The following is a 16,211-nucleotide window of genomic DNA, read 5'->3' on the forward strand; positions in this document are numbered from 1 at the left end:
CTTACCTGAATTAATAATTTGGGAATAAACTTAAAAACAAAGAATATATGGATTAGGCAAACTCTGTTGGTATAGGCTACTGTCAGAACGAGGCTGGGGGGAATCCCTTTCTCTGTCACAAGCTTTGCATTACCCTCTAAAGATCTGTTCCGATATCTACAGATAAGGCAATACATTGATAGTGATACAGAATGAGAAAAGACTGAATGATACCCAATAGTTATTAAACAGTATTTTATTATGATAATGAAAATAAATCTGCCAAATAAGAACTGAATCCACATATTTACAAGGTGTTAGCAGTCTATTTGTACTTGGACTCCATCCCCAAAATCGAACAGGAAAAGACCAGAGACATATACTTTACATACTTTAATGTCTGCTAAAAAAAAAAAAAAATCACACCTGTAAATTGGAGGAACACACCATTGCTGACTCAAGTTCAACAGATTCAGAGACAACTCAACTGCAAACAAGAATAGACTTTTTTTCTACAAAGATGTACTTGAATGTTTGAACTAATGTAAGCAGATAATCTTAAAATAGGACAAAACATCACTGCCCAGAACATCATTGGTACTCATCTGCCAAGCACTGGGAATTGAAGTCACAGTCTGTTCACCCTGCTGCCGTCTGGCAGAAGATACAGCAGTATCTGTAGCCTTACCACCAGACTATAAAGCAGCTTCTTTCCTCAGGCTGTGAGACTAACTCATCCTCAACTTGCTGGCATAAAAAAAAACTTTTTTTTAATGGAACTTCAATTTGCATTTTGTTGTACAAACCTGTGTTGTAATATGACCTCGATTTATATATACATTTACCAGATGCTTTTGTAAAAAGCAACTTACAGTAATACATTAATACACTGATGGTGGTGGCTGCCATGCAAGGTGTTGACAAGCACATCAGGACCTTCTGATTACAAGATGCTGACTCTACCCCTGAGCAACAGCTGCTTATGTAACACTGAAAATATAAAACATTCAATTGGAACACTAAACACTGGTTTGTGTCTAAGGATTGAGCATCAATCAAAAAATATTAACTATTGTATGTATGCAGTGGAGTCTTTGGTTCAAAGCTCAGTCTTTCCATCAGCCATTTTGCTACTGGTAGCCCCACCCTCGGAGAAGGAAAGAGTGTGTTTGGGCTGGAAAGCCAGTGCGGCCGAGTTAATACAGTAGCGTTTTCCTGTGGGTCTTGGTCCATCATCAAACAGGTGTCCCAGATGAGCTCCACACTGAAACACAATGGGAAGATTTTCATGCATTTTGGGCATTTTAGTAAAAAATATGTAACTATTTATGATTCTAGACATCATTGGTGAGCTATTCTGTCAGAGTTAGTTTGTGGTTCTATTATTTCCTGCTTTATTTTTAAGTTCTGCCCTCCCTCATGTCTTGCTTATCATTTCCTCCCTTTGTGTGATTTCTCACCCATTTTCACTGCTCAGTTTTGTCCTGTAATTTAATCAGCCCTTGTGTATATAGTCACTGTGCTCCCTGCTGTCTTTGTTAGTTTGTCTGTTTTGTTCCCCTCAGGCTGTTCCTGTGTATTCATGTCCTTTCTACCATTTTTTGTGTCAGGGTTTCATTCCTTGTTTTTTTCCTGGTTTTTATTTTGCATTTGTATTTTTGCACTTCTTTCATTTTGGATTCTATGTTTTTTGGCTTGTTATTAAAAGTGTGGTTTTTGTTCGTAACCCTGCCTGCCTCCCGAGTGCATTTGGGTTCTCGCTATTTTCCCAAACATAACAGTATGAACTGACCAAAAAATATGGATCCAGCAGACACCAGCATGCAATTCCCAGCACCCCGGAGCCAGCACCCCGGCCTGTTCTTTCAGTTCCCGCATCAGGGGGTCCAAGCCGACGTCACTCCAGTTCCGGTGTCAGCCAGGATACCTTGCCAATCCTTTTCCAGTGTCAGGGTCCCGGTCGACATCTCTGCTGTCTCTTGGTTGGCAGATGCCCATCTGTCTCTCAAGAGACTTAAGCCAAGCCTTCTCAGCGCATCCAAGCCCAGCCCTCCTCGAGCCCCAGGGCCTTCATGCCTGACCTTGAGTTTGTTTTCCCTAGTTTGTACCTTGCCCTTTTGATTTGAGCTTTGCCTATTCATATGTATTTTGCTTTTCTTAGTTTTTTACATTAAATGTGTTTCTTTGTTGTATTTTGGTATTTTTGCACTTCTTGGATTTTGGGTTCTATGGTTTTGGATTTTGGCTTGTTATTAAAAGATTGCTTTTTATTGTTAACCTTGTCTGGCTCCTGAGTGATCTGAATTTAGGTCCCCCAAATGTCACAAGCCTCATGGAAATCATTTTGGTGGCATAAATTTTGTTGTTTTACAATTAGACTGTCAGCTCAATCTCAGTCCTTGGGCAATATCCATTGTGGAGAGTGGTTATAGAATCCTCTGCTGTCCACTGGGCATGCATACATACACAAAGTGGCTTTTAGATTGCAAGTTCATAAATATATATATAAAAAAAAGAGTCAAATTCCTTGTATGGAAAAACTTCAAATTGTAAAACATGAATGCTTCACACCCATTTTGAACCCGACAGCATGGAAGATTTTTACAATGACCAAAACTTTCGAGGTGGGCACTCAAGATAAATGTCAGCAAGTCACTCTGTTCCTGATTAATGGTGTTGAAAAATAGTGTGTTGCTCCCCGTAGTAACCACTGTGCAGGTGAAAGCTTATGCTTCCAGCAACAGCCTACGAAGGGACTGCCAAATGTTTGGATTTTATCTTCACCTAGGCGACAGTCTAACTCGCTGGGCAAGCCACAGACTGCCTTGTGTTTACCAAAGACTAGGTGTGTTTTCTTCACCTGGTCGACTCTGCTGTTACCTCTGCTACAGAGCCACTGTCAGCCTGCTAGCAGGACACTGTAGCTCCCAATGCCATTCATTCATACCGAGGAAACAAGCTGGATTAATGAGGCAGACAGACACACGCGAACTGTCATGAATGCCGTCACAAGTGAGGCTTATTTAGTGTCTGGGCAGATACTACAGATTAGCCTATATTTGTTTGTGCTGGTTTATTATTATTGTTATTATTATTATTATTAGGGTTCTAACCTCTTCGGGGTAGAACCTTTCTAAAATTGTGCTGGTTAATTTGGGTTCTAACCCTGAAGGGGTAGAACCCTTCTAAGATTGTGCCGGTTTATTAAAATTGTGCCAGTTTATTATTATTATTATTATTATTATTATTAGAATTAAAACTAAAATTATTATTATCATTTTTTGTCTGCTGCTTGAGCTCAAATTCCCGTGAGCTGGAATGGGCCAGAAACTTTAAACTTGGCCCAATGATTGGAAATGATATGCATCAACTTTTTTGAAATATGAGCCTAGTCAGCCAGGTGGTGGTGCTGTAACTAAGGCTTGAAAATGCGTTTTTGGGAAGGCCACGCCCCTCAGACCGTAAGTCTGATTGACTTGAAATTTGACACCAAAGTCCAGCTCCATGCACTCTACAAAAAAAGCCTCTAGAACCATTTAGCTCCGCCTACCTATTTTTTGCTAATTAGCATAACGTTAAAAACAGTAAAATGAATAGAAGTTTTGAAAGATTGACTCTATAAACACCAAATATGCTATACAGCTTCAGGGCATGAAAAGACAAATTTCTACTATAAATAAGCCAGATAGGTCATAAAACATGGCCACCAGCGACCCATGTATTTTAGCAATGGGCGGGTCAATGATTGGCCATAACTCCCACATCCTTTGCCCTATCATCACAAAACCTGGTGGGTAGGTTCACAACTGGACTGGGAATCTGTCTACCAAAGCATGAGCTCAACCTATAGGAGGCGCTATGAATGCCGTTAGCATGTAGCTGAAAAAACAATTTGGAGAAATTGGGGCGAAAGATTTTAGAACCTGCAGATTGACGCTTGCGGCTGTATTTTATATTAATAATTGTATTATTGATTTTAATAATACTGTAAATCATTATTGAATAATAACCAAACCTGCCCCACCTTTGTACTCCAACAGCTAGATACAGTAACAGGGACAAATTGATCATCTGTTATGGTTCTTTATTCACAACTAGTGCAGTGCCCATAGGAAATATGTATTCCTATAGAAAAGTGGGAGGTTAAGTAGCTTTTTCATGGATGGCCAAATGAGGCTCATATTTAGGTTTGTTGTGAAATCCAATATTCTAGGGTATAGTTGGCCATTTTTGACTATTTTTGATTTTGCCATTATATTTCACCTTAAAAACTATTTACTTGGTGCCATTATTTTCAGCACAACCTCACATGTATGACTGTACAGTTATTTTTTTTTCATTTTGACATACTGTATTAACACAATTGATCTAAAATCACAAAAAAACATAAAATCCGAGTAGAAAGCTACATTTTTTTACTGTGAAAACCACAAACATGTTTAACAAACCATTTTTTATTACATATAATGCAAATATAAATTGCTGTTTGCTAAATATGTGCATACATTTTAAACATTTACAAAGTTATATGTAACTATTTACATTTAATTGCGGGCAATGCTCCAGCTGATTGAAGAGCTGCACTGCCTGCTCCACATTCAGCAGTCTCCTCATTGTTTTGACTCATTAAACAAAATACCGACTCCACTACACACTAAACACACTACATAACACACTAACTATATACTCCAAACATGCTTAATGTCACAAATCTCTCAACTCTCAATATCGCTGTCTCTACACTGACCGTCATTACCTGTCATTCATCCGCCTCCGTCCCTCCCACAACTTCCCGTTCCTCAACAACCAAACTTGCTGCTTGGACACTTTCCTGACAAAAGCACATTTTTAGCGTTTTCGATTCCACTTTGTTGTCCACGCGTCTCCGGACCTCCTCAGACCCGAACAGACTCGGTCCGGACTCATTTAGTCTCATTAATCCACAGCAGTCAGTTTAGATGCACAGAACAGAACGGGACCAAACTGCCGGCAAAATCCTGGTCCAGCTTGCGCAGCTGCAGATATAAATCTGCATGTTTCTTAAGGTATGTCGTGGGTTTGAGCTCTGCAGTGCTCTGGTGCGCACGTGGCTATGGTGTGCAGTGATTGGCTCTGGTGCGCATGTGACTGTGTTGGCTCCGGTGGACAATGCTCACGGAATTTGTAAAGCATTTTTTAAAATAATTTATTAACGGTTAACCACATTGTTCCTCCTGGATCCGAGGTTTGACTATCGGCCGAATTCTCCTCTCCAGTACCCTGGAATAGACTTTCCCAGGGAGGCTGAGGAGTGTGATCCCCCGATAGTTGGAACACACCCTCCAGTCCCCCTTTTTAAATAGGGGGACCACCACCCCGATCTGTCAGTCCAGAGGCACTGTCCCCGACTGCCATGCAATGTTGCTGAGACGTGTTAACCAAGACAGCCCTACAATATCCAGAGACTTGAGGTACTCAGGGCAGATCTCATCCCCCTGTGCACTGAGGAGCTTCCCGACTACCTCAGTGACTTCGGCTTGGGTGATGAATGAGTCAACCTCTGAGTCCTCAGCCTCTGCTTCCTCTATGGAAGACATGTCAGTGGGATTGAGGAGATCCTCGAAGTATTCCTTCCACCGCCCGACAATGTCCCCAGTCGAGGTCAACAGCTCCCCACCTCCACTGTAAACAGTGTTGGTGGAGGACTGCTTCCCCCTCCTGAGGCGCCGGATGGTTTGCCAGAATTTCCTCAAGGCCGACCGATAGTCCTCCTCCATGGCCTCTCTGAACTTTTCCCAGACCCGAGTTTTTGCTTCCGCGACTGCCCATGCTGCCGCACGTCCAACCAAATCTAACCAAGCAGCAGCCATGTTAAAACTCTCAGATCAGTCTGATCCTGAGCCACAGATATTTGAACAACAGACAGACAGACAGACAGACAGACACACACACACACACACACACACACACACTCACACACAGATAAGATTCTTTGCTTTTATAGAGCCATTATTCCTGTTTCTGATTTTGTTTATTTACTTCATTTTTTCAATTGCCTTTTGTTATTTTTTATTTGCATGTGAAATGCTGCACTGACAAAAGAGTTAACAAGAGATGCTGCTAGTGTGTAGTGCTGTCGTTACAGTGTACCTGACTGCAGGCAGTCTCCACTCTCTGCATTCCATAGGAGAAATCATCTGACTGAGTGATGGACTCCTCCTTCACAAGGTCAGAGAAGGATGGCCAACCTGAACACATGATGGTATGTATTATCAGAAACAACTAGTAATACTGTGTGTTTGATGTGACAGATATGGCAAGCAGAGATCAAGGAAAGAGGACTGTACCAGTAATTGGGTCCAGATGCGGGCCAGTACCCCCTGTTGACTGACTGTTTTCCTACCTTAGCATCGGCACTCCTCAATGGCATAAATGGCAGGACCCAAAGTTAACCAGAATAACACTGTAACATGTGATCAGTGTTATTTACCTCACATGTCAGTGGTTTTAATGTAGTTGACCAGTGATAAGTAACCAGTAATGTAGCCATTATCACATTACATTAGAAAACACCAACTTGTCCAGAGTCCAGCACATTCACAAAAAAAACTGGTTTCAGTGCATTTGATGCACACTGCAGGCATTTGTTCAAACTGAATGTCATGTGTTGGTGGACAGGCTACTGATAGAGTTGTTGGTTGTAGACCAGTCAATTAAAGGTGCAATATGTAAGAATTGGCCAACTGTTTAAGTCATACTCACAGCATATCACCAGAGTATAATTAGCTGCTAACTGTAGCTGTCTTTAGCTAGTTAACTAAGTTAGCTGGGAATTTAGTGTTCCAGACTAGGAGCTCAGGGCACCAGAATAATGTTTTTGCTTACTAGGGCAGGAAGTTTAGGAATGGAATGGGCCAGAGCTAGGTGGTTAGTGTGCTACCTTCGGTAGGTATCTCTGCAACACAATACAAAGACGTCATACTGAATTTAGTTATCACATTCTGAAGAATAGTTGTGGTCAGCAATAAGGTGAATGGACTGTATGGAGAATGATGTAATTAGGATGGGTGTCTCCCTGGGGTGTCAGTCATAACACAGGAAGGAATATGAAATCCAATTCTTTACTGGATGTTCATAACACAGCACAGCATAGCACACACTGGTACAGGAGTACTCATCTTTGAATTGATGTGTGATTTGGTAGAGGTGTGGTTTAGGCCTAATCTCCATTATGTCTTTGATCAAACTTTAAACATGTTCCAGTGTAGCCTTAACATAATTTTCTGACAAGTATTAACATATATAACATTACAAACAAGGAACATGCAGGATTGAAGTATATAACTCACTTCAATCACGCACACGTAAAGTTAACACACAATGTATTTCCCTCACTCCGCTGCTACATGTCTGTCTCTCACTCTGCTGCTGCATGTCTGTCTCTCACTCTGCTGCGGCTGCATGTCTGTGGCAGGCTGCAGGAATGTACTAGTGACCTTTCTAACACATTCTGTTATACTCACATAATGCACCTTTAAACTGATGGAGTGATTTACCACTTAGGCCCACTGGATGCAGCTGTACTCAGACTCAAAATTCAAATGTCCACTGGAAATGTTTCAAAAGCAGAGGGTCTTCTAATGTCATTTAGCAGAAACTTGTTAATATTGTTGAACTGATTTGGCAACTTTCTGTGTTTACAATCAGTTGAAAACTTATCTGCAGCTCATTTACAGTATGTTGATAAATGCAGTAACATATACTGTGGCTGGACTTCTCTAGTTTTTGATGACTGTATACAGCCAGTGTTGGGGCTCGTTAAGGCAGGAACACACCAGGGAATAAATATGTTCAGTGTGTTCAGCTGCGTTGGGAGCTCCTCTCCATTCTGTCAATTCTTGTTTTCATGTTTTGGAGTACTGGCATGAGACTAGCTGTTATTATGTCAGTTCAGGACAAATTAATCCATGTTCGTTTGGTAATGCCTCGCTGCATGTTTAGTATGCAGCTGTTTTTGTCTGAAATAGTTAGGTTTCATTTTGATCGAAAGTAAAGAGAGTTGCATGCATGAACCTCTAATCCAGCATCTTTAACACTAGAGCTACCCACTTATTGCATCTTGCACAAGTGCAGAACGTACAGGCTACTGTGGAGCTGACAGCACGTCGAAGCGGGTGTGTTCAATGCAACTTTTCTGCAAGTTGCATGCAACAGCATGTTCTGCTCATGTTGTTGATGCTGCCATCGTTATCCCATCTCCCCTTGCGGGTGGTGACTAACCAATCGCTGATGGTGAAAGATACCTCGTGCCAAACTCCAACCAATCACTGTTCCATTATTGATGGCCCCGGCCCCCCAGCCCATTGTGTGTGATGTGTGCAACTATGCTGTTAAAACTGATCAACCTAGCAATGTAACATAAGCAACAAGCTTGGCGAACTGTAATGTCATCACTACATTCAGAACAGTAATGCCTTACATGACTCGTTACTGAAAGAAGTAATGTGATTACAGTGACGTGTTACACCCAACACTGTATACAGCATACCATCAAATCTTCAGTTTTATTGTTGTTTTGTGTCTCCAGGATAGTGTAATAATAATGATAAGAAGGAGAATACTGGCATTCCTCACTTCACAAACCTTTTTGGAAATGTGAACAAAACAAGAAAAATTTGTTTTTTTGGGGTTGTAAATGACAGAGCAGAAGCAAGAAGCGGATTGCAGTGGTTCACCTTACCTGAGCCTGAGTCAAATTTAGTGTTCGAGCTAAAAAAGAAGCCAAAATATCAATTAGAAAACAATGTTAATTTAATGTTTTTGAAAAAATATTGCCTTATTCTATTATTATTGATATATGTAAAAAAGTACAGCTCTTACCTGAACAGCAAAGCCCCACAGACAACACAAGTGTAGGTCCCCTCATCCTTGTAGTGTGTGAATTCTCCAGTAAAGGCCCTGTGGAAAATGGCTGTTTTATTAAAACTGAATGGCTCGATATTATAAACAAATGGGTAATTGTTCAATTTTAATTTTCAACATGTTCCTGTCCATGTTAATGTTTCTTTGAAATATATTTTTTAAGTTTTTGAGAGAGGTTGTGTGTGTACAGTTCCTAGAAAAAGTATTCACCCCCTTGGATGTGTTCCCACTTTATTGCTTTTGTAAATGGAATCATAGTAAACATAATATGGCGTATTTGTTGTCCATCTTACTCCCTCTATCTCTAAAGACGTTGTCAAATTCAGTGGGTGGCACATTTCCCAGAAATGTGGTCCTGAAAGTGCAGCCTCCTTTTCTGCAGCTTTACCCTACTCAGTACATTTGCAAATTCGTGACATTTGCAAATTCAGTCCTCCACACCTTTAGTTATATCGCACTACATATATACACCATATAACACATGTGGGCAATATATGGCACTGGCCTGCAACATCCTCAAAATAATAAAACAAACTCCAAAAAATCTATTCCAGGGTACTGAAGAGGAGAATTCGGCCGATAGTCGAACCTCGGATCCAGGAGGAACAATGTGGTTTTTGTCCGGGCCGCGGAACACTGGACCAGCTCCATACCCTCCGCAGGGTGCTCGAGGGTTCATGGGAGTTTGCCCAACCAGTCCACATGTGTTTTTTGGACTTGGAGAAAGCATTTGACCGTGTCCCTAGTGGCATTCTGTGGGAGGTGCTCCGGGAGTACGGGGTCGGAGGCCCTCTGTTAAGGGCCATACGGTCCCTGTACGACCGGAGCAGGAGCTTGGTTCACATTGCCGGCAGTAAGTGAGACCTGTTCCTGGTGCATGTTGGACTCCGGCAGGGCTGCCCTTTGTCACCGGTTCTGTTCATTATTTTTATGGACAGAATTTCTAGGCGCAGCCACGGGCCGGAGGGGATCTGGTTCAGGATTTCATCTCTGCTTTTCGCGGATGATATGGTCTTGTTGGCTCCTTCGAGCCAGGACCTCCAGCATGTCCTGGGACGGTTTGCAGCTGAGTGTGAAGCGGCTGGGATGAGAATCAGCACCTCCAAGTCCGAGGCCATGATTCTCGACCGGAAAAAGGTGGCTTGTTCCCTCCGGGTTGGGGGAGAGCTACTGCCTCTACTGGAGGAGTTTAAGTATCTTGGGGTCTTGTTCACGAGTGAGGGAAGGATGGAGCGTGAGACTGACAGGCAGATAGGTGCAGCGGCCGCAGTAATGCGGTCGTTGTATCGGTCTGTCATGGTGAAGAGAGAGCTGAGTCGAAAGGCAAAGCTCTCGATTTCCAACAGAGGGTGCTGTCTACATTTCGAATGGACAAAAGTAAACTTCAAGTTCACCTCAGCTCACCTCAAGCAACAAGTTACAATAGCGGTTGTTAAGATGAGGACATGACTGAACTTTAACAAGTCATGTTACAGATCGCAACTTACTGACAAACACCTGTCCTTTGTGCTGTGCATTTCAGCATCAGACATGATGCTCAACTTTGATTCATCTCAGCTGTTAGTATAAGACCACATGTTTGTTCATGAATAGTTACAATTAGCCTGATCTTTTCTTCATTCTGTGCTGCAGGTCTGCTCTGCGTTTAGTACAGAGAATTTGCTTAACATAATGCAGCACTATGTGTTTAATATTTCAACTGATTTGCCCAATATGTGGTCAGTGTAGCCCTCTGGAAAAAAATGTTGCAAACCTCCACCATATAAGAACTCTACTGCCAGACATTGTGGATATCATGGTTCCAGAAAGAATGACTTTGGTTTCTTATCATCCATATGGGCCCTGGCACAGGTTGAGTGGGCTCGCTTGTTGTAAGGCTTCAGCAGTAGCTTCGTACCTCAAGTGAATCTATGGAAATATCGCAAAATATGGAATGAAAGTCTTAACCGAGCGCAGGAGGAGACATCAGAAGAGACTGGAGAAGGACAGTCAGCACTAAAGATATGTGGCAGGCAATTCTGAATGTCACAGGCTACAAATGCAAGAGCCCTCAATTCATTCTTCACACATTTTGAAAAATAACAACAGCTACATCAGAAGGGTTAGAAATTCAATACAATTTCACCTATGAAGCTGAACGTCACTTTCTGGGCTTGAGTACAACAATCTCAGTCATACCTCCGTTATGTTAGGACTCAACACTGGAGCCCCCCAAAGCTGTCCACTGATAAAGAAATGCACATTTGGGCTTAAGACTTGTTAATCAAATGATTTCTGAGATTAGCCAACAACCACCTTGATCCTAATGCTCATTGGGTTCATTGGGTCTATTGACACAAAGGAGAGGAAAAATGACTTAGGTTGGAAAAATTGCCACAATCACAACAAACTATAAAAAATGGGCTGAGGTACTCAAAGTGAATGCCTATAAGCACACATTCAGCCTGGATACAGGTGCTGACTGAAACATCGTACCCCTGAAAATATTTTGAAAAACGTTGCAGGGAAAGATGCACCTTTGATGAAGTCCAACTTCAAGTTATTGGCCTATTCCCATCACCATCAAGGACTAGTATCCTGGCAGCAGAGCCAAAGCAAAGTGTTATATTTGATATCTTCTAACTTTGACATTTTCCCCAATTTGTCATTTATGGTCATGTTATTTATAAGATAGCCTTTTAATTTTTCAATCAAGTGCCCCAGATTGATGTATTTAACTATAAAATGTGCAAAATGTTCTCCTGGTGGCACATGCCACTAGACAACCTTAGAGGATACAAGGTCCACATACCATATTCTCACAAAATCCTTTGGGAACAGTGACTAGAGTATGTAAACTTTTGCCCATGACTGTAATCTTGATTTATGAATTGCCATGTTATAGACATAACACTATCAGAAGTTTTGTACTGCATGGTGCAAGAGCAATTTGTCCTACCTCTCAGTTCCTCTTTCCTGGGTAACATGGTATTGCATTGGTGTGAGCCGTTTCCTCAGCTCCTCCTGAGAAAAGCTCAGTGGCCATGTGTTCTTAGTCCTGTGTGCTCCTGATGGTTGGGGAAAGGAGGACAAAAAACATTAGCTATGCGGTACCAAGTATATTCTGATGGCACCAGGAGGAAAAAATAGCTGCATGTAACAATTACACTATCCCTTAAACCAGCTATTTTTCAGTTAACAATGTTTAGTCTTCCTTGGTGTCAACCGCATGCAAACAATACTTAAAAGCAGGGGTGGGACAAAAAAGAATACTTTACAGAAAAGTAGTGAGAATGAGAAATAAACACTAAATTCGGAAGCTACAACTTTGCAATTACATTTGGTCTGATGATACTCAACCTTAAAGTGGCTAGTTTGCTATGTTTAACAATCTATCATAGCTTAGATAGATAGATAGCAGTTCTTTCCCTATGCGCTTTTTTCATTCTCTCCCTCTCCCTCCCTTCATCCCTTTCTGTCTGCTGCTTTCTCACTCTCTCAAAGGGGGTAAAGGAATATTGCATCACATTTAATGATAATTTTTAAAGGCAAACTCTTGACAACTTGAAAAAGGGAATGAAACTTGAACATAAGGAATGCAAATTCTAAAAATATGAACTGAAAATGGAGAATTTGAAATGTAACTTGAGAATATTAATCAAATTTTGACATTATGGAATGAAATACTGAATGACATTTTGAAAAGCAACCTTTTGACGATGGTTTTCCACTGGCTTTTGCCAACAGAGCAGCCATGTTGCCAGAGGACATCGAATGAAACAACAAAAAACGTGAGAATACAGAATGAAGCTTGGGAATAATTACTGAATTTCTGAGAATATGAAATGAAACACAGGTCTCTGAGTATATTAAGGGATCTTCTACAAATGTAACACAAAATGCTTCTAAAATAACTTACTTAAGTGATTGCATGTTTGTACAGCAATGTTTACACCCTAACTCTAAAAATAGTTTTGGAACACAAATATAAATTCAGTATTTTATCGAATTATTAACACCTTGGTGATAAAACCCCATGATCAATGAAAAACTAAACACTGAGTAAAAAACAAAACCACTCAGTGTGTGCAAGAAAGCCAAGCAGTGAATTATTTGATTATTCTATAGACACTTAAAATCTCAGCAGCATGCATGTATAGCTACAAACTCAAATGAAGCTAAACTCAAAGGAGAAGTGAACCGTTTTAAAAGTTAACTTGTGTATCTGACCATCAATGGCACAAATTGTGTATTTTTTTCATTTATTTTAATAATAATAAAAAAAAGTGATAACTGCACTAATATAAAAAAAAAAAAAGCTCCTTGCCCTTTGTAGCTGAATAAGTCGTTTTTCATTATGACATACATTTTCCATGCCACATGCAAATAAAATTAAAATAAAGAAAGCAAAATGAACAGGTGTATGGAAATTCACCTTATCGATAAAAGTTTGCCTTGATGAGTTAGGTATCTTAACTTTCAACTCTAATCAAGAATTCAGCCAATAAAATACATTCAAATACCTGTATGTACATTTTCCTGCAGCACAATCCAATCAATTATTCAGTTTTGAAAGACAAGAGGCCAGATCATAGGGGTTTTTTTCGCATTCAGAGCTCTAATCACAGTACCTAGAAGTTTTGATATTCATTGCAAATCACGTGTTACTAATTATGGAAATGAATGTGTTCCATAATTCAAGTTTAAAATGGATTAACAAAAATGATTTATCATTTTCGTAATATACCTGCATTTTTTTGACTAATAAATAAAATGAGTAATAAATCATACAAATTGCATTTTCATTTTCTTCTTCAAGACTGCTCATTTAACTTAATTAAAATGATAAAGAAAAATTGCATTTGAGATTTAATTTTCATAAGATGTCCCAGCAACCAAAATTCAATTTCAAAATTCAAGCAGTCTTGAGGAAGAAAATGAAAATGCAATTTGTATGATTTATTACTCATTTTATTTATGAGTCAAAAAAATGCAGCTATATTCCGAAAATGATAAAGCATTTTTGTTAATCCATTTTAAACTTGAATTATGGAACAGATTAGCTTCCATAACTAATAGCCAGCTCTGTTTAGAATGGTTCCAAATTTTAAGATCTCAAGCATTGTTCACTGCTCCCTGAGAGGACCAATCACATTTAAGGAAATAACTTAAAGCAGCTTGTATCATTCTGAACACACATAAACTGAGATAGTAAAGACATGCTGACACACCAGCCAGGTGTAAGTCTAAAAGAGAGGCAGAGCACAGCAAACACATGGCACCCTGTCAGTGGACCTGATGGAAGACTGCAGGACCTCAGAGCTCTAGGCTGGCTCTTCGTTATTAGGTGGAGCAGATTGAAGCCTGACATGATTGCTGGAGAGAGGTACTCCACCCACCACAAGAACCAAACACCCCTCAGTAGGGCTACAGCCAAGGACTGGGCTGGATGAAGGGAAGGGACAGATGGGAAAAAAAAAACAAGGCAATGAAATTCAAGAGGCTTAACAGCAACATATGGGAAAGTGCTGGTCATCAAGCCCATTTGGAAATCCTACTGTTCATGAAGAGTTGCATTTACAGGCACGAGGATCATGGACACACACACAAAAAAAAAAAAATCAAAACTGCATCCTGCATGTCTGACTAATTCCCTCATTACAATATGCAGTACATATCCTATAAAGTTTATGACTTACAGCTCATGAAATTAATATATATATATATATATAAATATATATATATATATATATATATCTATATATATATATATATATATATATATATATATATATATATTAGTATTAGTAAAATCTAACCACTATGAAAAAGGCTAAGCAACCAAAAATAAAAGCATATATATTTGAATGCTGAAAACAAGTACACTATTCTTACTGCACAGGTTTATAAGATTGAAAAATCCATCCATTTGGCCCAAAAGTTCAGTTTCCACCATAAATAATCAAATAAGATGACTTTTCGAATGAATCTGTGCTTTTATTGTTATTTAGTTAAACGTACAACTGACATGGTACTATTTAAAAATGTTAAATAGTATTTCACTGACCTCATGCTCTGGTACCTCACCAAAGTTCTCTAAAATGGACAAAATGTTGGGAATAGATGTAGAAAGACTGGAAATATAAAGTAGAACATTTAATATACATATTACATTTGTTGTTGTCACACACTCTGCTCACCTACCTGACTTTCTTTACCCGACTTCCTTTCCTTTCCTTTCCTCATTACTTATTGTGTTGTGTGATGTAAATCAAAGATCCAACATTGATGCTAATACTGTTGTGATTACATATCTTGACCAACCCAGTGATTGCAATGGCGTGCTCCTGAAAGTATTAAAATTGGTTCTCCATGAGAGAATTTTGGACTTAGGCTGTTCTTATTGATGGTGCTCAACCTACCAATCCCCTGTGGCTTGCTGCTCAGTGTCTCAACCTAAATGGTCAGGTTGAGAAGATTTCACGCAGAACTGTCCACCAAAAACTCTTTATGGCAGTTTGTAGATCTACCCAGCTGCAAATTCTTTCACCTTCAATCATGCATTTACTGCAAGCCAACTAGCACTGTCAGACCACACTTAATCTTCAAAGAAAGTACAAGCAACTACAAGTCATTCCTCTGCCCTCCATCAACCATTGCTGCTAAAAGGCTCATATCACATCAACCTTATCACTACTTTAGTGCCAGTCAGACTGGGTAGTTCTGGGTCACCTTCTGCTATCAAAACTTGTCAAGCCTGGACACTCAAAGGCCCAATCAGAGACACTGAGTCTAGCCAATCCCCAGTGCCAGTTCAGCGCCCTTTGACATGCTTCAGCCCTCCTCCAGATTAACTGTTCTTCCTCAGGAAGCTGAAACAGGCACTGTGCAACCACTGCCCTCAGGCAGACAGTTCTGGACAATTAAATCCACCACCAACAGACTGAGAGACAGCTTCTACCCCAGAGCTGTGACCCCCCATCCAACCCCTATAATGAACAATCCCACCCACAGAAACTGCAGCAGCGGTTGACATACTTGCACTACCACTGTTCTGCACGTTTACAGAGTTAAAGCTGCTACAGCTGAACATTGTTTACCAACTTCATTTGGCAAAATAAATGCCACAGATTATGCTTATCTTTAATATATCTACCATACAACTGAAGGAGGCCTTCAGTGTCCAAACATCCAGTGGTACTACTGGGCAGCTCAACTGCGGTCCATCATGTTTTATTTCTCTTCTGAAAACACCCCTGCCTGGACAGACTTGAAATCCTGCTCGGTGAGGCCTAGCTTACCACTTCACTTGTTTTTGTATTCAACGGATCAGAAAAGTCTGAGGAAAAATA

The 16,211-nt window shown here is 40.3% G+C and overlaps 1 protein-coding gene across 5 annotated transcripts in view; it reads right to left on the reverse strand.

Moving 5' to 3' along the window:
• Positions 1–217: 217 nt before the first annotated feature.
• Positions 218–16,211, reverse strand: part of msrb3 (methionine sulfoxide reductase B3) — a 36,214-nt gene continuing 20,220 nt past the window's right edge. The window contains exons 2-7 of one of the 5 annotated variants that reach the window (XM_037121629.1): positions 14,155–14,304; positions 11,819–11,927; positions 8,839–8,916; positions 8,699–8,727; positions 6,109–6,206; positions 218–1,243 (exon numbers count right to left, since the gene is read on the reverse strand). In XM_037121629.1, the coding sequence (XP_036977524.1) occupies positions 1,079–1,243; positions 6,109–6,206; positions 8,699–8,727; positions 8,839–8,916; positions 11,819–11,927; positions 14,155–14,230 (555 nt within the window). In that variant the 5' untranslated portion in view covers positions 14,231–14,304 and the 3' untranslated portion in view covers positions 218–1,078. Of the gene's footprint in view, positions 1,244–6,108; positions 6,207–8,698; positions 8,728–8,838; positions 8,917–11,818; positions 11,928–14,090; positions 14,306–16,211 lie in introns of those variants that run through there. The other 4 variants (XM_037121632.1, XM_037121633.1, XM_037121630.1 and 1 more) reach the window with 4 other exon arrangements.

This window comes from Acanthopagrus latus, chromosome 14 (assembly GCF_904848185.1).
Source record: "Acanthopagrus latus isolate v.2019 chromosome 14, fAcaLat1.1, whole genome shotgun sequence".
Taxonomy (NCBI): Eukaryota; Metazoa; Chordata; class Actinopteri; order Spariformes; family Sparidae; genus Acanthopagrus; species Acanthopagrus latus.